Below are 20113 nucleotides of genomic sequence, written 5' to 3' on the forward strand. Positions count from 1 at the left end.
GAAGAATGTTCCTATTTTAAGTTTTTGAAAGGGCTCACTAATGTGTTTCCTCCGTCACCTTTTCTGGTGCCCGGTTGGGATTTGAACCTTGTTCTTAAGTTTCTTATGGGTGCTCCGTTTGAGCCTTTGCATTCTTGCCCTTTGAGACTGTTAACTCTGAAAACTGTGCTTTTGGTTGAGGTTACTTCCGCTCGCAGAGTGAGTGAGTTACAGGCACTTTAAGTTAAGCCACCCTTCACTGTGTTTCATAAGGACAGGGTTGTCCTTAGAGTTCGTCCGTCCTTTCTTCCGAAGGTGGTTTCGGAATTACATTTGAGCCAGAAGGTTGTTCTTCCGGCGTTCTATCCTCCTCCACATCCTGGTAAGGAAGAGGAGAGGCTCCATAGGCTTGATCCTAGGAGAGCGTTGAGCTATTATATTTCGCGCATGTCCCGGGTCAGAGTGGACGATCAACTTTTCATTGATTACGCTGGAAAGCGTTTGGGACAAGCTGTGATGAAACGGACTTTGTCTCGTTGGATTATTTTAGCTATCTCCGAGTGTTATCGCTTGGCGGGAAGGACCCTCCGGCTGCCTTGCCGGCCCATTCTACCAGGGGAGTGGCTGCGTCTACTGCCCTGCAGAGGGGTGTTCCTATTCGTCACATCTGTGATGCAGCCACCTGGGCTTCAGTACATACTTTTGTACATCACTACTACCTCGATTCCATCCGAGGGCAGGATCTGGCCTTTGGCAAGGCAGTCCTTTTATTCTGCAATTTGATTGGGCATGCTAAATTTGTGTTCTAAATTCTTTCCCCACCTCCTTGCTTGCTACTGCTTTGGGAGTCTGTCATAGATCTGGAATACGTCGGAGGACCCAATCCCCTCGAAGAACAAGTTACTTTCTTACCTGGTAACTTTCTTTCGATGGGATGGTCCGATGACGTATTCCATATCGCTCCCCCTCCCTAACTTCCCCGCTGCAGAATTTCTTTTGCAATTGCAGCTTGCGTTCCGCAAGGCTTTGTGTGTCTGACTGGCAGAAAACTGGTGGCACACGTTCTGGGGAAAAAAACTACAACTGAGGCTGCGGGCGTCGTGCGTCCTACTTATCACATCGGGTGACGTCGGCCGTCGGAGGAGGTCTTCGGGGACGGCGCATCGACGTCATCGACACAGGACGCAGACGCCGAAGATTTTCCAAAGCAGCACAGCTGTGGACATTACCCGTCATAGATATGGAATACATCGTTGGACCATCCCATCGAAAGAACGTTACCAGGTAAGAAAGTAACTTGCTCTTCTTCTTCCTCGTCCACTAACCTGCCAGGACTCCCTCTAACAATCCTTGTACTGGTGTACTCCCCTGCCAGGACCAAGAAAACAACTAACACTACTACCAGTACTTTGTGGTAAGATTTTCTTCAACACTCTAAAAGTTCTGGACTTTAAACAACATAAAGAATCGCAGTTTCTTATCTAAGGACACAATACACATTGGTGATGATTGTTCCACTGATTTATTTTTCACTGCCAATGCAGGTTATATTCCTCTCTTCCTTGATACTTCTTAGAACGGCTGTTTCTATCCTGCCACTCTTTATTTTGTAATTACTTCGAACAGCTGTTGATAATGTCTCTTTGTCACATTTACCCTTCCTTGGAGTATGCAATGCTGGTTACCCGGCGGCAATGTCAAGGGCGGTGCTTTTGTGGATTTCTTGTGCTGTTTGGGTGCTGTTTGGGTGCTGTTTGGCTCTGGTGCTGAGGAAGAACAGGAATATATGGACATTATTTGCAAACAGCGGAGTCCGGGGAAGCCGACAAGTGCTAACTACGGTAAGCCCTCCAGACCATTAAATATAACGTACACGTTTATCCACAATTCTGGTAGGGGTGCAGGGCTGACACGAAAACACCGAGCATGTACCTCGTGCACACGAGAAGGTGTGGACTACGTGATTAGACTTTAATCAGTGACCGTACAACAAAAGTCTGCAGCGGTAGAGAAACGGGAGACTGTCGGAGTTTATTCTCCTTTGATCCCGCTTCGTCTGCTCTCTACCGCGTAGCAACTCAAAAACAAGTTACTAGATTTGAATGGAAAGCTATAGCAAGCCTAGCAAAGTCAGCAATACAAGGCTTGTGTTGTGGAAATGACACAACATTCTCTGCCTGGAGTCCCATACACCTGGGAAAATGTCAAACCGCTACAACCTAAGGAGTGGACCTTTTGCTGACGATCTCGGACCCCTCAATGGGATGGCTCCTACATGGAGAAATTGTCAATATGGGTCCATTGAATTCTATAACTTCATTAGGTGGCCCCACCTAATCAAGTGGAGGTTCAAATCCATCAAGAATCGGACATCAATATGATCTCAACAAAAGACCGCCAGATTGAGGAAATGAAAAATCCAACAGCCACAATGCCAAATGACTTCACCTTGTCATCAACAAATATTAAAGGCACTATTGATCGATTCTTCCAAAGCGGCAGACCCAATAGTACGGGTGCCGTCACTTCAACCACATTCAGGCCGCAATATCAAGATACAAATATAATTGCCGAAAACAGGCAACCCGAAGTGTCAGGGTCAGGTATGGATATTTCACGGACCCCCAACCATCTCTTTAATCTAATCCAAAATCCATTGTATCAAGGAGACAGGCTAAACTAGACAGAGGAATCTACAAGGGAGCCAGCTGCCTCTGATGAACTAAAACAGAGTAAACCGGACTACAGGCCAAGAAATGCCCCTGGGAGTTTGAGCCAAGACTTAAGGGGCGGGGATCCAACTCTACCAGCTCTGAATTTTGTACTCAACTCACTAGTGAAGGTGTTTGAACTACTGAAAGGAGGAGGAGTGCACAGCCATCATATAAAAGACAAAGAAGAGAAAGGCGAAAAACCCAAAAGCACAATCATAAAACTTCTAAGTCTAAATGCAGACAAGACAAGAAGACAAAAAATATGAAGGCGTCAAAAACAAAAAAATCAAAGATCAACAATTTTGTGAAGGGGATCACGGGCCAAGGAAAAAAGCCTGAAAGCTCCATTGAAGAGGAAATAAATGTGCCACAAACGGTATCTCTGGGACAAAAAGCTTGGGAGGAAGTAGAACCAAAAAAAAAGAAAAACATAAAAGGAAAAGTACTAACAAAGTCAGGCGCGGAACATACAGATAAAGCAACTACGGGTACGGGTACGCAGACGGAAGAAGAAGGGGGGTCAATAAAAAGTGCAGAAGTCCTTGTCCCAACAGGATACCGCTAGATCAAAGATAACAGGGAAGTTGCTTAAAGTGGCACCGATATTCCTATCACGGCAAAAACTGCATTAAAAGCACCACTACAGAGAGATATTGGCTTAAGGATTGCACCAATATTTAATATGGCACGACAAAAGATAGGAGGACATACAGGAACACCGGAAACCCAGACAGAACCAATACAGGGCAAAGGAGAAGATTCGTTATCCAAACCTGAAAACAAGCAGCCTGACCAATCCAAAGGAGTAGAGGAAAAGGGGATTGGGATTCTGCCAGTAAGAATAGAATCCTCTGAAGCCCAGATTTCGGCAATATGCAGCTGCCAAGAAGATTCGGCTCCCTATGCTGTTGCGAGATTATGGCTTACAAGTGAAGCAAACAAGCTGTCCAAAAAGCCATTGAACAGGGGAGCGATTCTTACATTAGTAAAAAAGATCCCAGAACTCTATTTATTCTCAACCAGAGATATTGAATATGTCCAATCTCCAGAGTTGGGTTTGACAAGCCTAGTGGAAATTGGCTTTGTTTAAAAAATGGGGGTCGAACCGTTCTTAAATGTGTCAGTTTAATTATGCCACTTGGGTTTGGAAGTCCATGAAATAAGACCATTCTATGGCGCAAGAGTTGAAATTTCTGAACAAAACTGGGGAGCACAGCGAAAAGATCTACAGGCACAAACCAGCAAAGACAGTCAGCCTACGGAGGGAACGTAAACACTACCTTGGGCGATGCTACGAGAAATAAAAATGCAAGTTTGCCAGAAGCTGGGAGTAGCACAGGCCTCTCTTTAGTAGTGAAAACATAAGTCACCAGCTGGAATACAAGGGGTTCCAATTCCTTTAGGAACAATTAGATGAGAGCTTTGGTGTGTGTGGGGAGTGACATGATTTTACTACAGGAAACTTGGCTAGCTAACACACCGGAAATCGAGGGTTTCAATTTGGTAATACATCCAGCAATAAGCACAGCGAAGGGAAGACCGATGGGGGAGGGGGGGTCTACTAATAGCTTGTAGATAGGTTTTGTTTAAAGAAATAACAATCGTCCCCTGTAAACAAGAAGGAATTCTTGTAATGAAGGCAGTCACTCTCTCAAACGGCTCATCAAAAAAGATCATAATTATACATTTATATTGGAACCCGGCAAGGGAAAAATTGCTGTAATATCTTGATTCAGTCTCAGTTGTTCTTAGTGAAGTCAAGTTGTCTCACCCTGAGGCATTCATTGTTGCAGTAGGGGATCTAAATTCACAATGCATTCAAATTAATCATAAGGGTGCAGAGGGAATAAGGAAGGACATAACCGCAAATGGCAGAAGGTGGTTGTTTCTTTGACGACTGGGACCTAAAGCTTCTGAATGGCTCAGTAGAAGGGGATGTCCCTCCCGCCACTCCATGGGGGGATGGGGAATACAGAATCAACCTTGGACTATGTCGTTCTATCTGCAAACTGGTTTGGGAAATGTATAAACTTCTCAGTTAAGGAGGGGGTACAAGCGACCATAAGCGATTGGAAACCCAAATAAGCTGGCACACCAGTAACACAATAGAAGTATGGGACAACCCGGGGGCTGTTAACTCCCAGAAAAGCTGTCTGGTTAAATATCACAGAGACGGAGCTCGCCTTAATGATGGTCTGGACAAACTCTACAATAGGAAGCTTCCTGAAGTTCTAGACAAAAATGATAATCCACTTACCTTCCATGACTTCATATGGTCTATAGATTGCCCACAGAACACGCAGAGGGGTCGTCCGTGTGTGTCTAAACACAATTTTGATGAAGCCATATGGGTAAAAAAGCGTTAAACACGCAGACAATTAAGAATAGCAAGGAAGGAGGCACAAAATAAATCTAGTCTTGTCGTAGCAATAAAAATAATTCAAAACAACTATAGGAGTTGGTCCAGACATCATAGAGGGGAGCTACTGCAGAATGACAGTGAAGCAATGCTGCGTGCCTTGTGTAACAAGTGTGCGCGCAATTTCTGGTAGCTCATTAATAACCTTAAAACTGATCAGAAGGTCGCCCAAACGAATAACGTACCAGAGTCGAGTTGGTTGAATTACTTTGGAGAAAAATATCAAAAACCACGAGGAGAGCCGGCCTTCAAAGGGGTGGGAGGAAAATGGGGGCTAAGATTCTATAAGGGAGACATTCTATATCTGATTGACAAATCTTCTTCATCTAGATCAGCGGGACCAAACGGCCTCACCTATCAAGTATTTAAGGGGAATGTGACCCTGTGGACACAGATCCTTTGTACATTGTTTAGGGGAATTTATAGACAAAAGATCGATTTCCCCCTTCTTGGACCCCTACGGGGACCGTAGAAACCCAGTTAGCAATAGGCCAATAACGTTATTAGATGTGGAGAGCAAACTGTTCACCAGTCTCGTACTACGAGAACTTGAAACCTGGGCAAAAGAGGGTAACATACTTCCCAAACAGACTGGATTCAGAAGAGGCCACTCAACAACATTGAATGGCATAATACTTGCCTCATTAATAAATACCAAAGACAAAAACAATGCAGGTAGACTTTATGGCGCGTTCATTGACTTGTTGGGCGCATTCAATTTGGTTAACCGTGAAAGGCTTTGGTCTAAGCTGGAGCAGAAAGGGGTACCGGAAACATTGACGAACGTTCTTGTAAGTCTTTATGAAGGTAATGCAGCCAGTGTCGGACTTAATCTGGAAGGCCATCTATCAGATTATATAAATATAAAAAGGGGAGTCGGACAAGGCTGCATGGTGGCCCCATTTCTCTTCAAATTCTATCTGGGAGATTTAGGTCAGACAATAGATTCCTCAGCATTGGCAAGTAGAAAGGTTGGTTCTCTGGCCATTAAGTGGCTTATGAACACAGATGATATTGTCTTGTTAGACAGGACTCCAGTAGGTCTGCAAAGACTTCTGAGAACACTTGACCTGTATATGAAAGGAAACAATCTAGTTGTTAACCCGGGGAAATCAAGGGTTGTAATTTTTGGAGAATGGGGTGCACGAGGAGCCAGGTTCTCCTGGAAAATAGGTCAGTCAATTCCCGTGGTATAGGAAGTAGTGTACCTTGGATATACTTTGCATGCGGTTCCTACAATTGGGACGCAGTATTGGCCAAGTGCACTCAGTTAATAGCTTAAATGAAAAAGATTTTAGCCCTTTATTGCAAATTTCCCATTTTGACAATCATCAAGTTCTACATGGCTAAAACGATTCCAGTGTTACTCTATGGAATCGAGGCTAAACCCCATCTTTGGTCTATAGTCTGGCAAAAAATAGAAGCCACCATCTTGGAAGCAAGTATTGGGTCTCCCCAAAAGCCTCCAGGCGGCAACTCTAAGGTATGAGCTAGGCTTAAGATTGCTCAAGGCCCTAGTCAATTGGAAACTGTTTTTTCTGTTTAGATCCATAATAGCGCCAATGACAAATACGATTTATGAAGATCTTTTAGACCATTTGAACTCAAACTCTTCCTTAACCTTAAGAGAACTCAAGAAAAGAGCAGAAGAGATTCTGGTTTATTCTGAGCAAGACAACCACACATTGATCACTAACCCCCTGAAGGTCAAGAAAGCACTCCCAATGAGAGACTGGATTACAAAATCAGACACGGTGAGGGCTTCCTCAATTCCTGTATCTTTTTTTTTTAAGTACGGTAAAAAGCAGGGTTACATTCCAAGGTATTTAACAAAGTTTCCAGATGTGAAAGGAAGGCACAGCTTCTTGAAAGTACATCTGAACCTGATTAAAACGGGCTCGGTTCTGGCCAAATGGGGATCAACAGAGGGGGTTCGGACTCTGTGCCCCGAATGTATAGACCCGAGAGATCAGACGATTGAGCATATACTGAGATTCTGCAGGGGAACTTGGGACAAGTTGTACTTTGATTTTTATCTTTAATAATTTTCTTTCTCCTATTTTAAAGAAGATAATATTTATTGAAATAATTGTATGATGAACTATTTTTTTTATGTAAAAGCTTGTGTAAAAAACCTAAATTGGTTACATCACAATACATTTTAAAAAAGCAATGCTTGTTGGTGTAAGGATTAAGTATGGCATCCTCCTTACCCTGGAGATAATAGTTAAGATTTCTATGTAATATTATTTTCTGGTTATCTTGCCAATGCGGGTTCATGGTGTTACAAAGTATTACCCCATCTTTACTTTGCCAATGGTTGTTATTGCTTTCCTTTGAAATTGCTTCCTCTTTACTTTGGGAATGCACGTCTTTTAAACACTTTCACTCTTGTGCTCTGTTTGTCTATGCAATTAAAATTGTAACATTTCTTCTCTGGCCTTCTTTTCAATTTAATACATTGTTCTGGTATCTTTCTTACATTAGTTCTGTATTCAAAATAATATTCAGCGGGCAACGTTAGACTGCGCAGCATTCCGGGGTTTCTTATCTTAGGAAAACTCACCGGCATTTCCACACACAACCGCTTGAGCTGTTGCCGCTGTCTCTTCTGTGCTCTTCTGATCATCGGACCGATTCGGTCGCATTTCCACGGGCCCCCGGCGCTTGGGAAAGGAACCTGCCTTGCTCCTCCTGCGCTACCATAAAAAGGGGGCTTCTTTCTCTCACGAGGCGGCTTGTCCACTTACCGCTGCGTAACCTCTGCAATTCCGGTTCCCTGCACTTAAGACCCTCTCAGGACCAGACTCCTAATTAACAACAGCAGCGGTTCTGGCGTCTTTGACTGGAAATTCCTCCACCTTCCTGTTCTAATGACCTGCACCAGAGGAGGCTTTATACGTTCAAAGTCCATCTCAGGTGTGGGACCTAAAACCACTAGACTGGGTTTTGCAGGTTTGGGCCTCTGAGCTCCTCTTCTTCGTCCCAGTACCTTGTGCATTTTGTGGGACCTGAAGTCCCCGTAAGGATTTTGAACTGGGCATTGATTGGTTTTGATTTAAGGAAGAATTACCTTTATCAGAAATCAAGATGTTAATTCTCTGATTCCCATGTTGATAACTATAGTTTTCATTACCAACATGGTGGGTAAGTTTAGGAAGAGAGGGCTGACTTTGACAGCAAGCCATTAACTATTCTGGCATCATGAAAAGCTCATCTTCCAAAGAAGATAAATATTGCCTCTCTCCCAGTGGAACCCTCCCAATCCATTGGGGACCTTCTCCTCTTAGGTGATCCTCCCGGCTAATGCCACCCACAGGGTTAGGATCAGGTAGCGGCTGCCTTCCCCTGGGTACCTGGGAGGAGACTTCAGGTAGGGTGTCTTTGAGGATTCTGCAGCTTTCATCACAGGTCCAACTTGCCTCTACCCCTAGGGAGGGAATTGCGGAGCGGGCTCACTGCCCTAGCCTTACAGGGGGTTTGGAGGTTGGGGGCGGTATGAGGGGCTCCCTTTTTGCCTTTTTGATCTGTCTTGAACAGGGTAGTGGCAGTGAACAGTGTCCTACTTATTTTTCCAGTGCACCAGCATGCACCATCTTTTTTTCTGCACAATTATTTTTTGAGTGCTATATACTCAAAATGGCTGTGCCACCTTGCTTTTTGGATGTCTTTTTGTCCTTTCAGGTCAGTAAATGTCATGTGGACATTTTAATTCCTGGGGTCCCGCTCAGTTTTTACTGGCCCAGTGCTTTGTGTATTCGGACTCGCGGGAATAGGGTTAGGGACTTTCGGGTTCTAATTGAATATTTAGGCCAGAGGTATGTCCATTCCTGGTCCGATGTGGGACTTGTCTGTCCATGATTGGATAGCCCTCATCTTTCTGCATGGTGCCCATCCTTGCCATTGTCGGGCTGGGGCAGCACCCTGCCAAATTGGGAATTAGAAGAGAAGCCATCCAGCTGTTCTGGAGAGTCGACAATTGGAACTAAGAATCTGAAGCAGCCTATGATGAAGAACGGAATATTGCTGTTACAGGCAACCAGAGTTGCCAAAGCCACGTTTACTGGGGAAGCCCTAATGCCTTTCCTGTGACCAGAGAAGACCCTTGTCAGTGCTTCAGCCCTTAGACTGGTGCAACCAACCAGTCCTGTGCCCTGCATCAGAAGCCTGCTGTCGGAAGATGTTGGATTTATCCCAGGTACTGCCCTGTTTGATGCCCATCCATTGACATGACATCTCTACTGCACCTGTCGCCGCCCCAAGCTGGGGCTAGGCACTCTGCAGGTCGCCGACTTGTAGCTTAGGTGCATAGTTGTTGCTGATCTCATGCATGATGATAATGATGGATGGTGGTGGGAGGGTCTTCTGGAGCTTGATATTTGCCACCACCACAAAAATCGGATACTTACACCTGACCAAGGTTTCTTCACCTCTACACTTCACCTGTCATTTCCTGGAGGTCTTTTCATGTCTTGGGACCAATGTCATCTGCTGTTCTCAGGCCTGTCCATCTGCAAGTCTGTCAGAGCAGCCCTGAACTGGAGATGGGGACCACAGTTTAGCTGGTCCCAACCCCAAGAACAAATTCAACCACTGCACCATTGATGGATCTCCATTGACTGTGCCAACGGCTGAAGTGTCGCCAAGCACTCTTAACTACTGCAGGGGTTGTCACTCGAAAAATCAGTGTAAGGCACACACGTGTATGTAGCCATTTTCCTGACCCCCTTCCACCATAGGAATTGTATGGATGCAAAGTCCACATCCTATACCCTCTTACCAGGCAGTGATAGGTGGAGGTCTAAACAAGGACTCAGCCCCAAGGGTTGCCCCTAGAGTGGTTGAATTGTGTACCCCTACATTGTTTACTTTAACTCTTACTCCAAAATGTGCATTTAAACATCTTGCTTTACCAAAACTTGTGCAGGGGAACTTTTGAGTCTTCCAACTGGCACTCACAGGTACTTACTAGACCTAGACTCTGAGGACCTAGACCTACTTAACTGATTGGGGAAGTACTGCTAAAGTTAGGTGTCTATTATAGTCAAAAATTGGCCTTGCGGCGTGCTGTCCGCACTACCCCTTCCCGCTTCCACTTACTTGTCTCGTTGTTTGCCCCGCCGCCCACCATCCCCGATTGGCTGCTTAGGCACTTAAACACACCTGGACAGGGCAGCCCCCTGCCCGGCATCCCCTGTGGCTAAGGACCCCAAGGCAAAGGGCGGCTCCAACAGAGGCGGCTCCAGAAAGTGGCAGCTGGTGTCCGCATGGGAAGCCCGTTGCCAGCCGTCAACCAGCACCAACCAGAAAAGTAAGTGTGGCATGGATGGGGAGTAGAGCAATCACTCTACTTCAGAAAAGCCGGACACTCAACATTACCTTACCTCTGAATTGTGAATTCTAACCATGCTGCACCTAATTAGAATTGTGAACATTAGCCTGAGCCGCATCTAGATAAGATTGTGATTGTTAGCAATGCCGCACTTAGTAGAACTGGGAACATTAGCATGCGCCAGACTGAGTCTGGATTATGAATTTTAGCAATGCCAAACCTAATTAGATTTGTGAACATTAGCCTGCGCCGGACCCGGACAGGATTGTGAGTGTTATCAATGCCACACTTAGTTACAATTGTGAACAATAGCATGCACCAGTCTTATTGTGAATCTTAGCAATGCCACACCTAATTATTATTGTGAAATATTAACCTGCATCACATCTAGATAAGACTGTGTTTGTTAGCAATCCCACACTTTGTTAGAATTGTGAACATTAGTCTACGCCTGACCCAGACAGGACAGTGAATGTTAGCACAATTAGAAATGTGAACATTGGCCTGCCTCGCTTCTGGATAGGATTGTGATTGTTGGCAGTGCCGCACTTAGTTAGAATTGTGAATATTAGCCTGTGCCAGACCCTGACAGGATTGTGAATGTTAGCAATGCCAAACCTTACTAGAATTGTGAACAGTGGCCTGCATCACATCTAGACAGGATGGTAAATGTCGGCAAGTGCCACACTTGGATAGAAGAACAAATATCAGTAACTTCAACCTAGAAATTGCTCCTGCTGCACTGGTTCATAATTGCACGCAAGCACACCTATCCCATAGCATTATGCTTACTCTGTACTCTACACCATCACACAATTAAAATGTAGCTATACCCCTGATAAATTCAGCCTAGCTGTTCACATACAAACATTAACCCATGAAATACCTCATCACTTCAATAAAACGCAGCTATCCCTTGACAATCCTGCTTAGCTGTTCACATAAGCGTCCTACAGGCCTAACACAGCCAGAACCCAGCCTGAGTGTCTACCCACCAGACTGCACACATTCAACGGATATCTTCACCACCACACCTAAACGCTAGGATACAGCTACCATCCGGCAATTACATCAGCTGCACACATAACTGGTGCACCCATGCACCCTACAACACCACCTCCCTCTACTGACCTGGACTGCGGTCCCCAAGGGCGTTAAACCTACCAGCGCATTGAGATCATACCAATGACATATAGAGCACTATATAAATGCCAAATAACATAACATAAGCTGGGGTACATGTTTTAATTCACTGTTCTTTTCACTTTACATGTTACAATTTTATTGTTTACTTTGTTGAACTGCTTTTACTGTGCTATAGTGTAAAGTGTAGTTAGTCTATCTTTGAGATTGCCAGCTGCGTACGTATGCTCTTCTCCTCTCGCAAGCAGGACTTCCAAACTGCCATCACAGGTTCAACTTTGCTCTGTCCAAATTACTTTTATCAATGTTATTTGGGGTAAGTGGCCTGAATTTAGAGGTTATTGGGCATATATCTTCTGTGTGGGTCAGTCTGGGAGAGTGCGCCTTCCCCCAGCAGCCAGTGTCCCTATGACCACATTTTCTGGCCTCAAGACCGGTACTCCGTTACAGGAATAGTTCTCCCATGAAAAAGCCACTGGACGTGGGAATAGTGTGCATAGGCCCTTTGTCCTCTATGAAATTGATGCCACATATTCTCCAAGACCAGCTATGACAGATGATGTAATAGTCTGACCAACGTAGATCCCTCTCTAGTAGCCTGGGGGTGGTTTTGTGCATAGTTGGGTCAATCACTTGGTTATAATCCTCTCTTATAGTAGGTCACTGCTGATGAATTCAGATACATTAGCTAGAGCAGCGTGGATGATGTCTGCATGACCCACACGTGCAACATAGCTAGAAGATTATTAGTTCTACATCGTCCCACCTATCCACTCATAATGACATGCCTTCCCTTGCTGTCACACTTATGGTTGGTCTAAATTGTAGCTCCCTCTATAAATATCTTGACCCCCTTTTATTTTTTTTAGTGTCCGAGGCATGGAATTGCTGGGGGGAAGAACTGACAATATAACCCCAAGAATATGTGTATAAGAATTGTATAACAAGAAGACATAGACATAGGTGTCTTCCAACATTGTGCTTGGAGTCTGTGATCTTTTTAGTTTCACAAGACAGCACCTGGCTGCTCAGGCCAGCCCATCTTAATGTAAAAGAAAGGGCCAGTACCTCCCCCAACCCAACATCTCTACCCACAAAGAAAATCGGGTAAATGCTAAGCATAGTTGCATAGCTAGCAACCTATCAAGGAAGTTACAAAGCTCTTGCATTTTATCGATTCTGCTGAGTCTAGCATAGACTTGTTCCGTAACTCACTCCCTCCTTTAGTCTTTTCCTAAACTTGAAATGAATGTTTTGCTTACTGTCCACTATTCAAACAAACTTATTATTTCAAAATGATCCTTCTATTTGATTGATCTTTGTGTTCAGTCTGCATCCAACTTCATTAATGCCCTTTCGATTTAGAACAGACTATGCTTTCAAGCATGCATCATTACTTGCTTTTTCAATTTCTGTTAAACTTGGATTGGGCTCCTTTACTGTTCTTCGAAGCATTAGATAACCAGTTAAGCCTCTTGATTGCTGATACCGGACTGTGTCCCAGCATGTATATCACTCACTTTCCTCATGTAGTTTCGGTTCTAAGGGATTACATTGAATACATAACAGAGGGTGCTTTTTCAGCGAAAACAAGAAAATTGAAAAAATATCGCATTTGTTTGTTTTTTGGGGGCGGGAGGGTTCACCCCACCCAAAGCCCTTGTTTCTCTGTGCTCAAACCAACCCCATTACCCCCCTGTTTTTCCTCTCTTATAACACCCCCATATCTATTTTTAAAATGTTTGATTTTTTTTTCTCTTTTTTTCTTCCTCTGTTCTAGCATTTTCGGTAATTGTATTCTCTATTATCACTGGATACCGTAATTCTTTGCCCATTTCCCTCTGGTGTGCCTTAATGGGGTGCGATTCTCCTTTCCTTCTGCTACTTTTCTCTCCGACCGGCTTTTTGTCCTGTTCTGACTCAGTGATATTTTTTTGCTCTCTACTAGCTATCCTCAACACATTCCTGTTCTCTCCTCTCTACTTTTAGATCACAACCTCACCAGGTGCGCCGCTCATTTCTGTGTTTCTCTCTGTCCTTCAGATCCAGATAATTCTCTTTGTTCGTATTTCTTCTTGGCCCAAAAACCTTGACCAGCGTTTCCATTCATCTCGTGATCTTTGGTGACGCTGTGATGGACAGTTAACTAGCCTCAACCTTACAGGCTCGGTCAGCGTTTCTGTGAAGGCGCATCCTACCCAATATCAGTGGCACCTTCTCCGTTCTGCACAAGGGAATTGGACTGGTGTCTCCACTCTTCCCTTAGGACAATGTGCCTCTGCCTTCACCGTCAGATGCATACAACGCCTCAACTCTGGGCTTTTGAAAAGCCTGGGGCTCCATTTGTCTTATCATGTGACCAAAACAAGAGGTGGACTTTGAATTTCGTTGTGCTAGCTTCTGAGGAATTGCCCCTTCCTTTGAAGCAGGATTTTCCCACAGTCTAGCTCTTTTTCCGACCCATATGGCTAGACTAAAGCAGCACCAAGTGAGCAAGCTGCTAGTATACAGTTTTGGCCACCAAACATCAAAAAGATGAAGCAGAATAGAAGGGGACGTAGGACCAGGCAGCCGTAGTCTGGGAAGTATTAACGGCCCCTCCGGCTGAGCCCCTCAATGCTCAAAGATTCCCACTAATTCCCTTTGGGAGCAGAGCACCCCATGTTGGTGTGCTCTAAGAAAATTATGGGCTGGGGTTCTGTCGGGTGCCCTGTGCCAGCTCCAGACTGATGCAACACACATATGGCATACTAGCATTTGATCCAGAACAGTAGCCAATCCACTGGCTGTCTCACAGGTGCATTCCCATACTATGCATGATATTCAGAGGATTTCTCTCTGCTCTTCCATTGAGAGCAGTCTATTCAGTTAGGCAACATACTTACTCTCGCATGACTCTCCTTGTGTGAAATGTGGTCATCCAAGCCAGCACTCACGGGTGGGGAGCAATGTTGTTGAATGTACTGCACTCACTTTCTTACATAAAGTAGGGGAATATATAAATAATGGATTGCCCAAAATATATGTTTATCTTTGCTGTGCAGGAAAAAGGAAATGCAGTATGACTGGTGAAAAGCTTTGCAAATTGAGTAGTCAATATAGGTTGTGCTCTTGCCAGGTTAGGGTATGTGGGAGAGTGCAGGATCAACCTGGGCGTTCAGGAAACAAAGTTACCCAGGTTAGGGTTATGATGTCCCAGAGTCAGTGTGTATTCTAAATGGTAAACATCTGTCCTAAAGAAGTCAATGCTGAGGTGCGCAGACAAATGATCCTTTGTGTGACGTGTGCAGATAAATGCTCTTGGGTGACTACCTGGTTTAATCTGAGTGAGATTCACTTCGATACTTCAATCCACATCTGTGTGGGTGGGCCTGTATTAATGGAGTTTGGTTGGCCGTCAAATCAATAAAAGTTGCGTGGCTGTGGATTGCTCGTCGGGACTAACATCTCTGACCGTTTGTGCGCATAACTAGGTTTCACTGGAGATTAATTTGACTGAATTTAGCTGGAGAGATGGGACAACTCTCAGCAGGTCAGATGCCGCATAGCAAGCAGGAATGCTCCTTCTCGGAGCAGAATGCATCTTGGAAGCTTTTAATCCAGCTGACTCTGCCAAGCCAAGTGGAATGAGCGCGTATGGTTCCATCTCGTCCATATGGTTGGAATCCTCAGATCAAAGCAGCACTTTGCCTTCAGAAATTGATCTTGGGCAGGTTGCAGCAGCAGAGCGTCAATAGGTTTGTATTTGGGCAAAGGTTGCTTCTCGGCCCTTCAGACTTGTCCTAGCATTTGGCAAAGATTTATGTCTTGACTCCCTTATATTATAGGAATGTTTCAAGCAGAGCTTGCACTCACTCCAATCACATTTGAGCATCCTTTTCAACTTTAGGCATCCACCTTACCATTGGGGTCTCCACATTCACACCTTTTCTGCTGCCTTTCATAGGCAAATACACAATCTCATTTCAGCCTTCAATGCAGACATCCTTTTCAAATAATGCCCTGACCTGGTCTTGGCTGTCCTGCTTCAGGCTTCCTGAGTTTAAGCCAGCCAATATCATGCAAGGCCACATCTGCTTCCTTGCACACGAAGAAGGTCAAGTTTAGTTTTGGAAGTCCTTCTGAGGTGCTCGTGGAAGATCACTGTTAATTTAAAAGAACTTGCATGTGCCTGGCCGACTTGCCATGTATTCTTTCTGTCACAATCTCCCCGGGCTTTCGCAGCTAACAAGGCAATGTCACTTGCCCAGGATATTACTAATCAACTTTTCTGAACACCCCACACTGAGATGCGTAGATCTCTCTGGGGTATAAAACACATAGTAGCACACTTATTGAGATGTTCGATGAGGACCCGCTATGGGGAAAATGTCAGTGAACCAGTTCAGAATTAGCAGTAGGATCAGGGGACTCCTCCTAGAGCCGCAAGTGCAGACTTTCATCCTAACCGATATTATGAATGCTTCAGTAATACAGGGGCAAAAAGGTGTTTTGCTTTGGAAATACTTTTTCATAGGTACTGTTTCCATTCATTTGAGGCTTCTTTAAACATTGTGTGAGCTCTGTTGGCAAATGAGTTGGAGTTGTGTAGTACCACAGTTAAGACCGTTTGAATATTGAAATTGGTTTATTTTCCTCATTATTTCAGGTGACTTGGAGTGATATTGCAGGTTTAGATGAAATCATAACGGACCTGAAAGATACAGTGATTCTACCTATTCAGAAAAAACATTTGTTTGAAAATTCCAGGCTTTTGCAACCTCCAAAGGGTAAGTACAAAGCAGGATTTAAATCTTGCTACATAAACGATTATTGAAGTCAAAACTTTAAACGTATGCTTTTTCTAAATAGCTTGAGTGGGCAAAATGTACCATGCTAAGCCCAGACAATCACTTTCGACAGTTATGGATTTAGTCTGGTCTCCTGTTTTTTTCACAAACTAAATTACTTGAGTTCTATTTAATTTGTGTTCCAACTGCTTTGATTTTTTTGTAGGTATTTGTGAGTTAATTAAAAGGAAGGTGGGGGAGGGTTTTGGGATGGGGGTGATAGTGAAGGGGAAGCCGGGACATGGGGAAGGGGAGCCCCCCCCAAAGCCGAAAAAATGTACACAAAGTAAATTACAACAAAGCTTTAGATGGTTGGCTTTTAAAAAGAAATTCAATACAAAACCTCTCCTAGGCCACTAATCTTTTTTTTTCACAACTGGCTTAATGATATGGGCCACCGTTAGAAAAGTTGATTTCTTATTATTATAATATAGCGTGAACATAACTCTTGAGCAACGGAGTGATTTACAGGTTATAGATCAAAACATTTCTAGCTAGAGTTTTCTAGTCATGACATAAACATTAGTAGTAATTATCACAGCACGATATACTGATGTAGGTGCGCAGATGACAGCTGGAATCTAGGTTACACAAAGGTGTAATCTAGGTTGCACCAAGGTGTTGGTGAAAAAGAGACAGATTTGCAGTTCTATTATACACTGAAGAAGACTTGGAGCTGTCTGGATTGACACCCGGGTGGAGTTCCAGAGGACCGGAGCATAGTCTGAGAAGGACTGTTTCCTAGCTTTCTTCTTCCGAGGAGCTAATCTCGTTTCCAGTTTGGTGGTGATCTTACTGCGAGATGACTGTGTGCAGCCTGATATTTTTAGTTTGGCCACCAGGTAGCCCTGCGTACCATTGTTGGTAGCCTTGTAATTAAGGCACGAGGTACTGAATCACATCATTGCCGGCGCTATCTTGTGTCCCCATGACCTTCAGGTACACCAGTATATCATGTGCATACTGTTGTATCATGATTTAGTGGTTGTAGAGGAGTGAGCCTAGCAGTTCCATATAGATGTTAGATGGCCAGGGAGAGAATGGAAGCCTGAGTGATTCCATTGGTGACGCAGGAACATTTAGAAATGTGGGAGACCATTTGGACAGCCTGGTGTCTCCCAAATAAGTAAGGTATAAACAATTTTAGCACCAGAGAAGCCCTTACTGTGTGCAAGGCGATGGAGTAGTGTGTGTTGCTTGCATATGCCGAATGCAGCAGAGAGGCCCAGGAGAACTAGCATGCACAACTCTTCATCGATAATCTGAAGGGCGTCATCGACCACCTAAAGGTAGCTGTTTCACTGTATCTTTTGGGGTGGAATTCAGATTGGTAATTCCAAACAGACCGAGTTGGGTGATTTTTGCAAGTAATTGGTTAACTACTGTCTTCTTGATAACTTGGCTGATAAAAGCTTGCAAGCGGCTGGTAGTTCGATAGGTATTCCGGTTTTTTATTTGTTTTTAAGGAGTGGACATATAAACCCTGTTTTTAAGACATTTGGGAACCTACCCTCACTTAGGGAGGAGTTGACTATCCTAAAAAGAGCAGTAAGGACAGTACCAGTACATATTATTAAGGATGATGGCCAGGAGGATGTTATCAGTGTACAAGGTTCGTTTTAAGGATGAAAGCATGTACAAGAAGGTACACTGAGAAAGCTACTATAATAGAATAAAGCAAATTAGAGCTATATGTGAGGTACCAGGAATGAGACGCGGACACAGATGTCTCATAGTGATTGCTACAAACTTTTATTGAAATAATAAAAGGGTTGGAAAATGCTTCACTATCCCTACTCTAGTAGGTATGTCCCCACCTCAACCAAACTTAAAGGTCTGTTGTGTGTCAAGATGGCCAAAGCAAAATGTGCTGTGTTCCGAAATCCTATCCTAGCCCTATATAAAAGTAACTATAAGGTGCTAAGGATATGTCTCTGACCTTGAAAGTGCACAGATAAGTTCAAAGGAAACTGTTCACTCCTAACAAAAAGGTTCCAAATGGATAATGTTTGTTTATTATTTATAATGCGCTTCAGACCCAGGGGTATCGGGGCGCATCAGTTACAAGAATGTGCGAAGCTTGGTTACAAAATCATAGTATAAGATCACGTACTTGCAAACCATAATTACAGAAAGGGTATATACAGGTAATTACAGATAATACAGGATAAACGGATATTTACAAATATTACAGGCAGTGTGTAGAGAGTTATGGTTACCATCATGGGTAGCCGGAGGAGGGTCGCAGAGGGAGATGCATTTCAAGACAGAATGTTCACAGTTCCCTCCCATCCTGAGTTTTCTTTACACAACACAAACATTTCAGAATCTCAGGGATAGGCGTCTGCCTCGTAATTCACTTTTCATAGTTATAAGACAAAAGGTAAGGCTTGGTTGTTACAGCTGGTCTGTTGGGCGACTCTTACTCCATTGGTTTGAAGAAAATCTGAATTAAATCAAATTAGACAATGAAAAAATGAGGGGACAGGAATAACCCCTTATTTCCACATAATTATCGCATATCGTCGCCCTTTCCTTGCGGTATCCCCCAACATGGGGACAATACCGGAACCTTTGGCAACGAAAAATGTAGCTTCCGCTTTTACTTTAGTATAGCGCACTGCCACAGATCAGTCGCAGGAGGTTTCACAAGCTGTGCCTCATGCGACTGTTCGTTCCTGGGTTCCGAGACACAGGCACTATGCCTTGAGTGTTTGGGGCCTGACCATCGCTGGGACTCATGTTCGGCCTGCATTGCTCTGTCACAGGGCATTGAAGAATCATTTGTCGCAGTGGCGGGAGATGATCTACACTTCTCCGCCCCACCTTAAGGACTTAGTCTCCAGGACCTCTCATCAAGACAAGGTAGGCCCTCTGTTCAGCATGGCAGCACAGCGACTCCTTCTGCAGGGTTCCCACGGATCGGGGTTCCTCAGATTCTGGCAGGCCCGAGGCCGCTAAGGCTTCTGACTGCCAAGCCAAGGGGCCGGGTGCTCTTCCGGGCGCTCCGGGGACAGACCTGAGGCTGTCCAGGCTACCGGCTCCCAAGCTGAGGGGCTCAGGGGGCCTTACCAGGCTGTCTTTGGAGGAGCAATCAAGTTCATCCTCCTTCTACCCCAGGGGGTAAGGGATCATCAAGTGCCACCTCAAGAGTCTGTCCTCGGTTAGGTCCAGCATGACTGATGGCCCTGGTTCCTGAGCTTGCTCTGAGGTTGTGAGTAAGGCCGTTACGACTACTGGCTGTCTGGCTGAGGGCTCAGTGCCTGCCAGTATTTGTGCCGTATTTCGCTTCTCTGTTCAGTGCCTTGGCTTAAGGCGCTATATAAAATATAAATAAATCCAAATACAAAATACCAGAGGGATATCGGAGGTTGACGTCTCTGCTTCGGGTGCAAGACCCAAGCGTTGTCCTCTCGTGTCTGAGGCCTCTATTGGCCCAGGGCCTCCGCACCAATTCCACCCCATGCATGGCATAAGACTTTAAAAAGGCAGAGCAGCACATGGCAGAGCCTGCCAGGCAGGCGGCCATCTTGGATCCGGCTCAGGGCCTGCCAGTGCTTTCACCCATCGAATGGGCTTTGCAGGATGATCCCAGCCCCCTTCCCTCGGGAAGCGGCAGCGGATCCTATGGTGCAGGTTTTTGGTCCCCTCAGGGCTACATCTACCCATTACAGCCATACGGCAACACGCACCTGGC

General features: G+C 44.7%; 1 protein-coding gene across 6 annotated transcripts in view; it reads left to right on the forward strand.

Moving 5' to 3' along the window:
- Nucleotides 1–20113, forward strand: part of ATAD1 (ATPase family AAA domain containing 1) — a 791357-nt gene that overhangs the window by 292712 nt on the left and 478532 nt on the right. For all 6 annotated transcript variants that reach the window (XM_069611287.1, XM_069611289.1, XM_069611286.1 and 3 more), the window contains one exon: nt 16236–16356. In XM_069611287.1, the coding sequence (XP_069467388.1) occupies nt 16236–16356 (121 nt within the window). The remainder of the gene's footprint in view (nt 1–16235; nt 16357–20113) is intronic.

Source organism: Ambystoma mexicanum, chromosome 8 (assembly GCF_040938575.1).
Source record: "Ambystoma mexicanum isolate Mex_15411 chromosome 8, UKY_AmexF1_1, whole genome shotgun sequence".
NCBI classification, from domain to species: Eukaryota; Metazoa; Chordata; class Amphibia; order Caudata; family Ambystomatidae; genus Ambystoma; species Ambystoma mexicanum.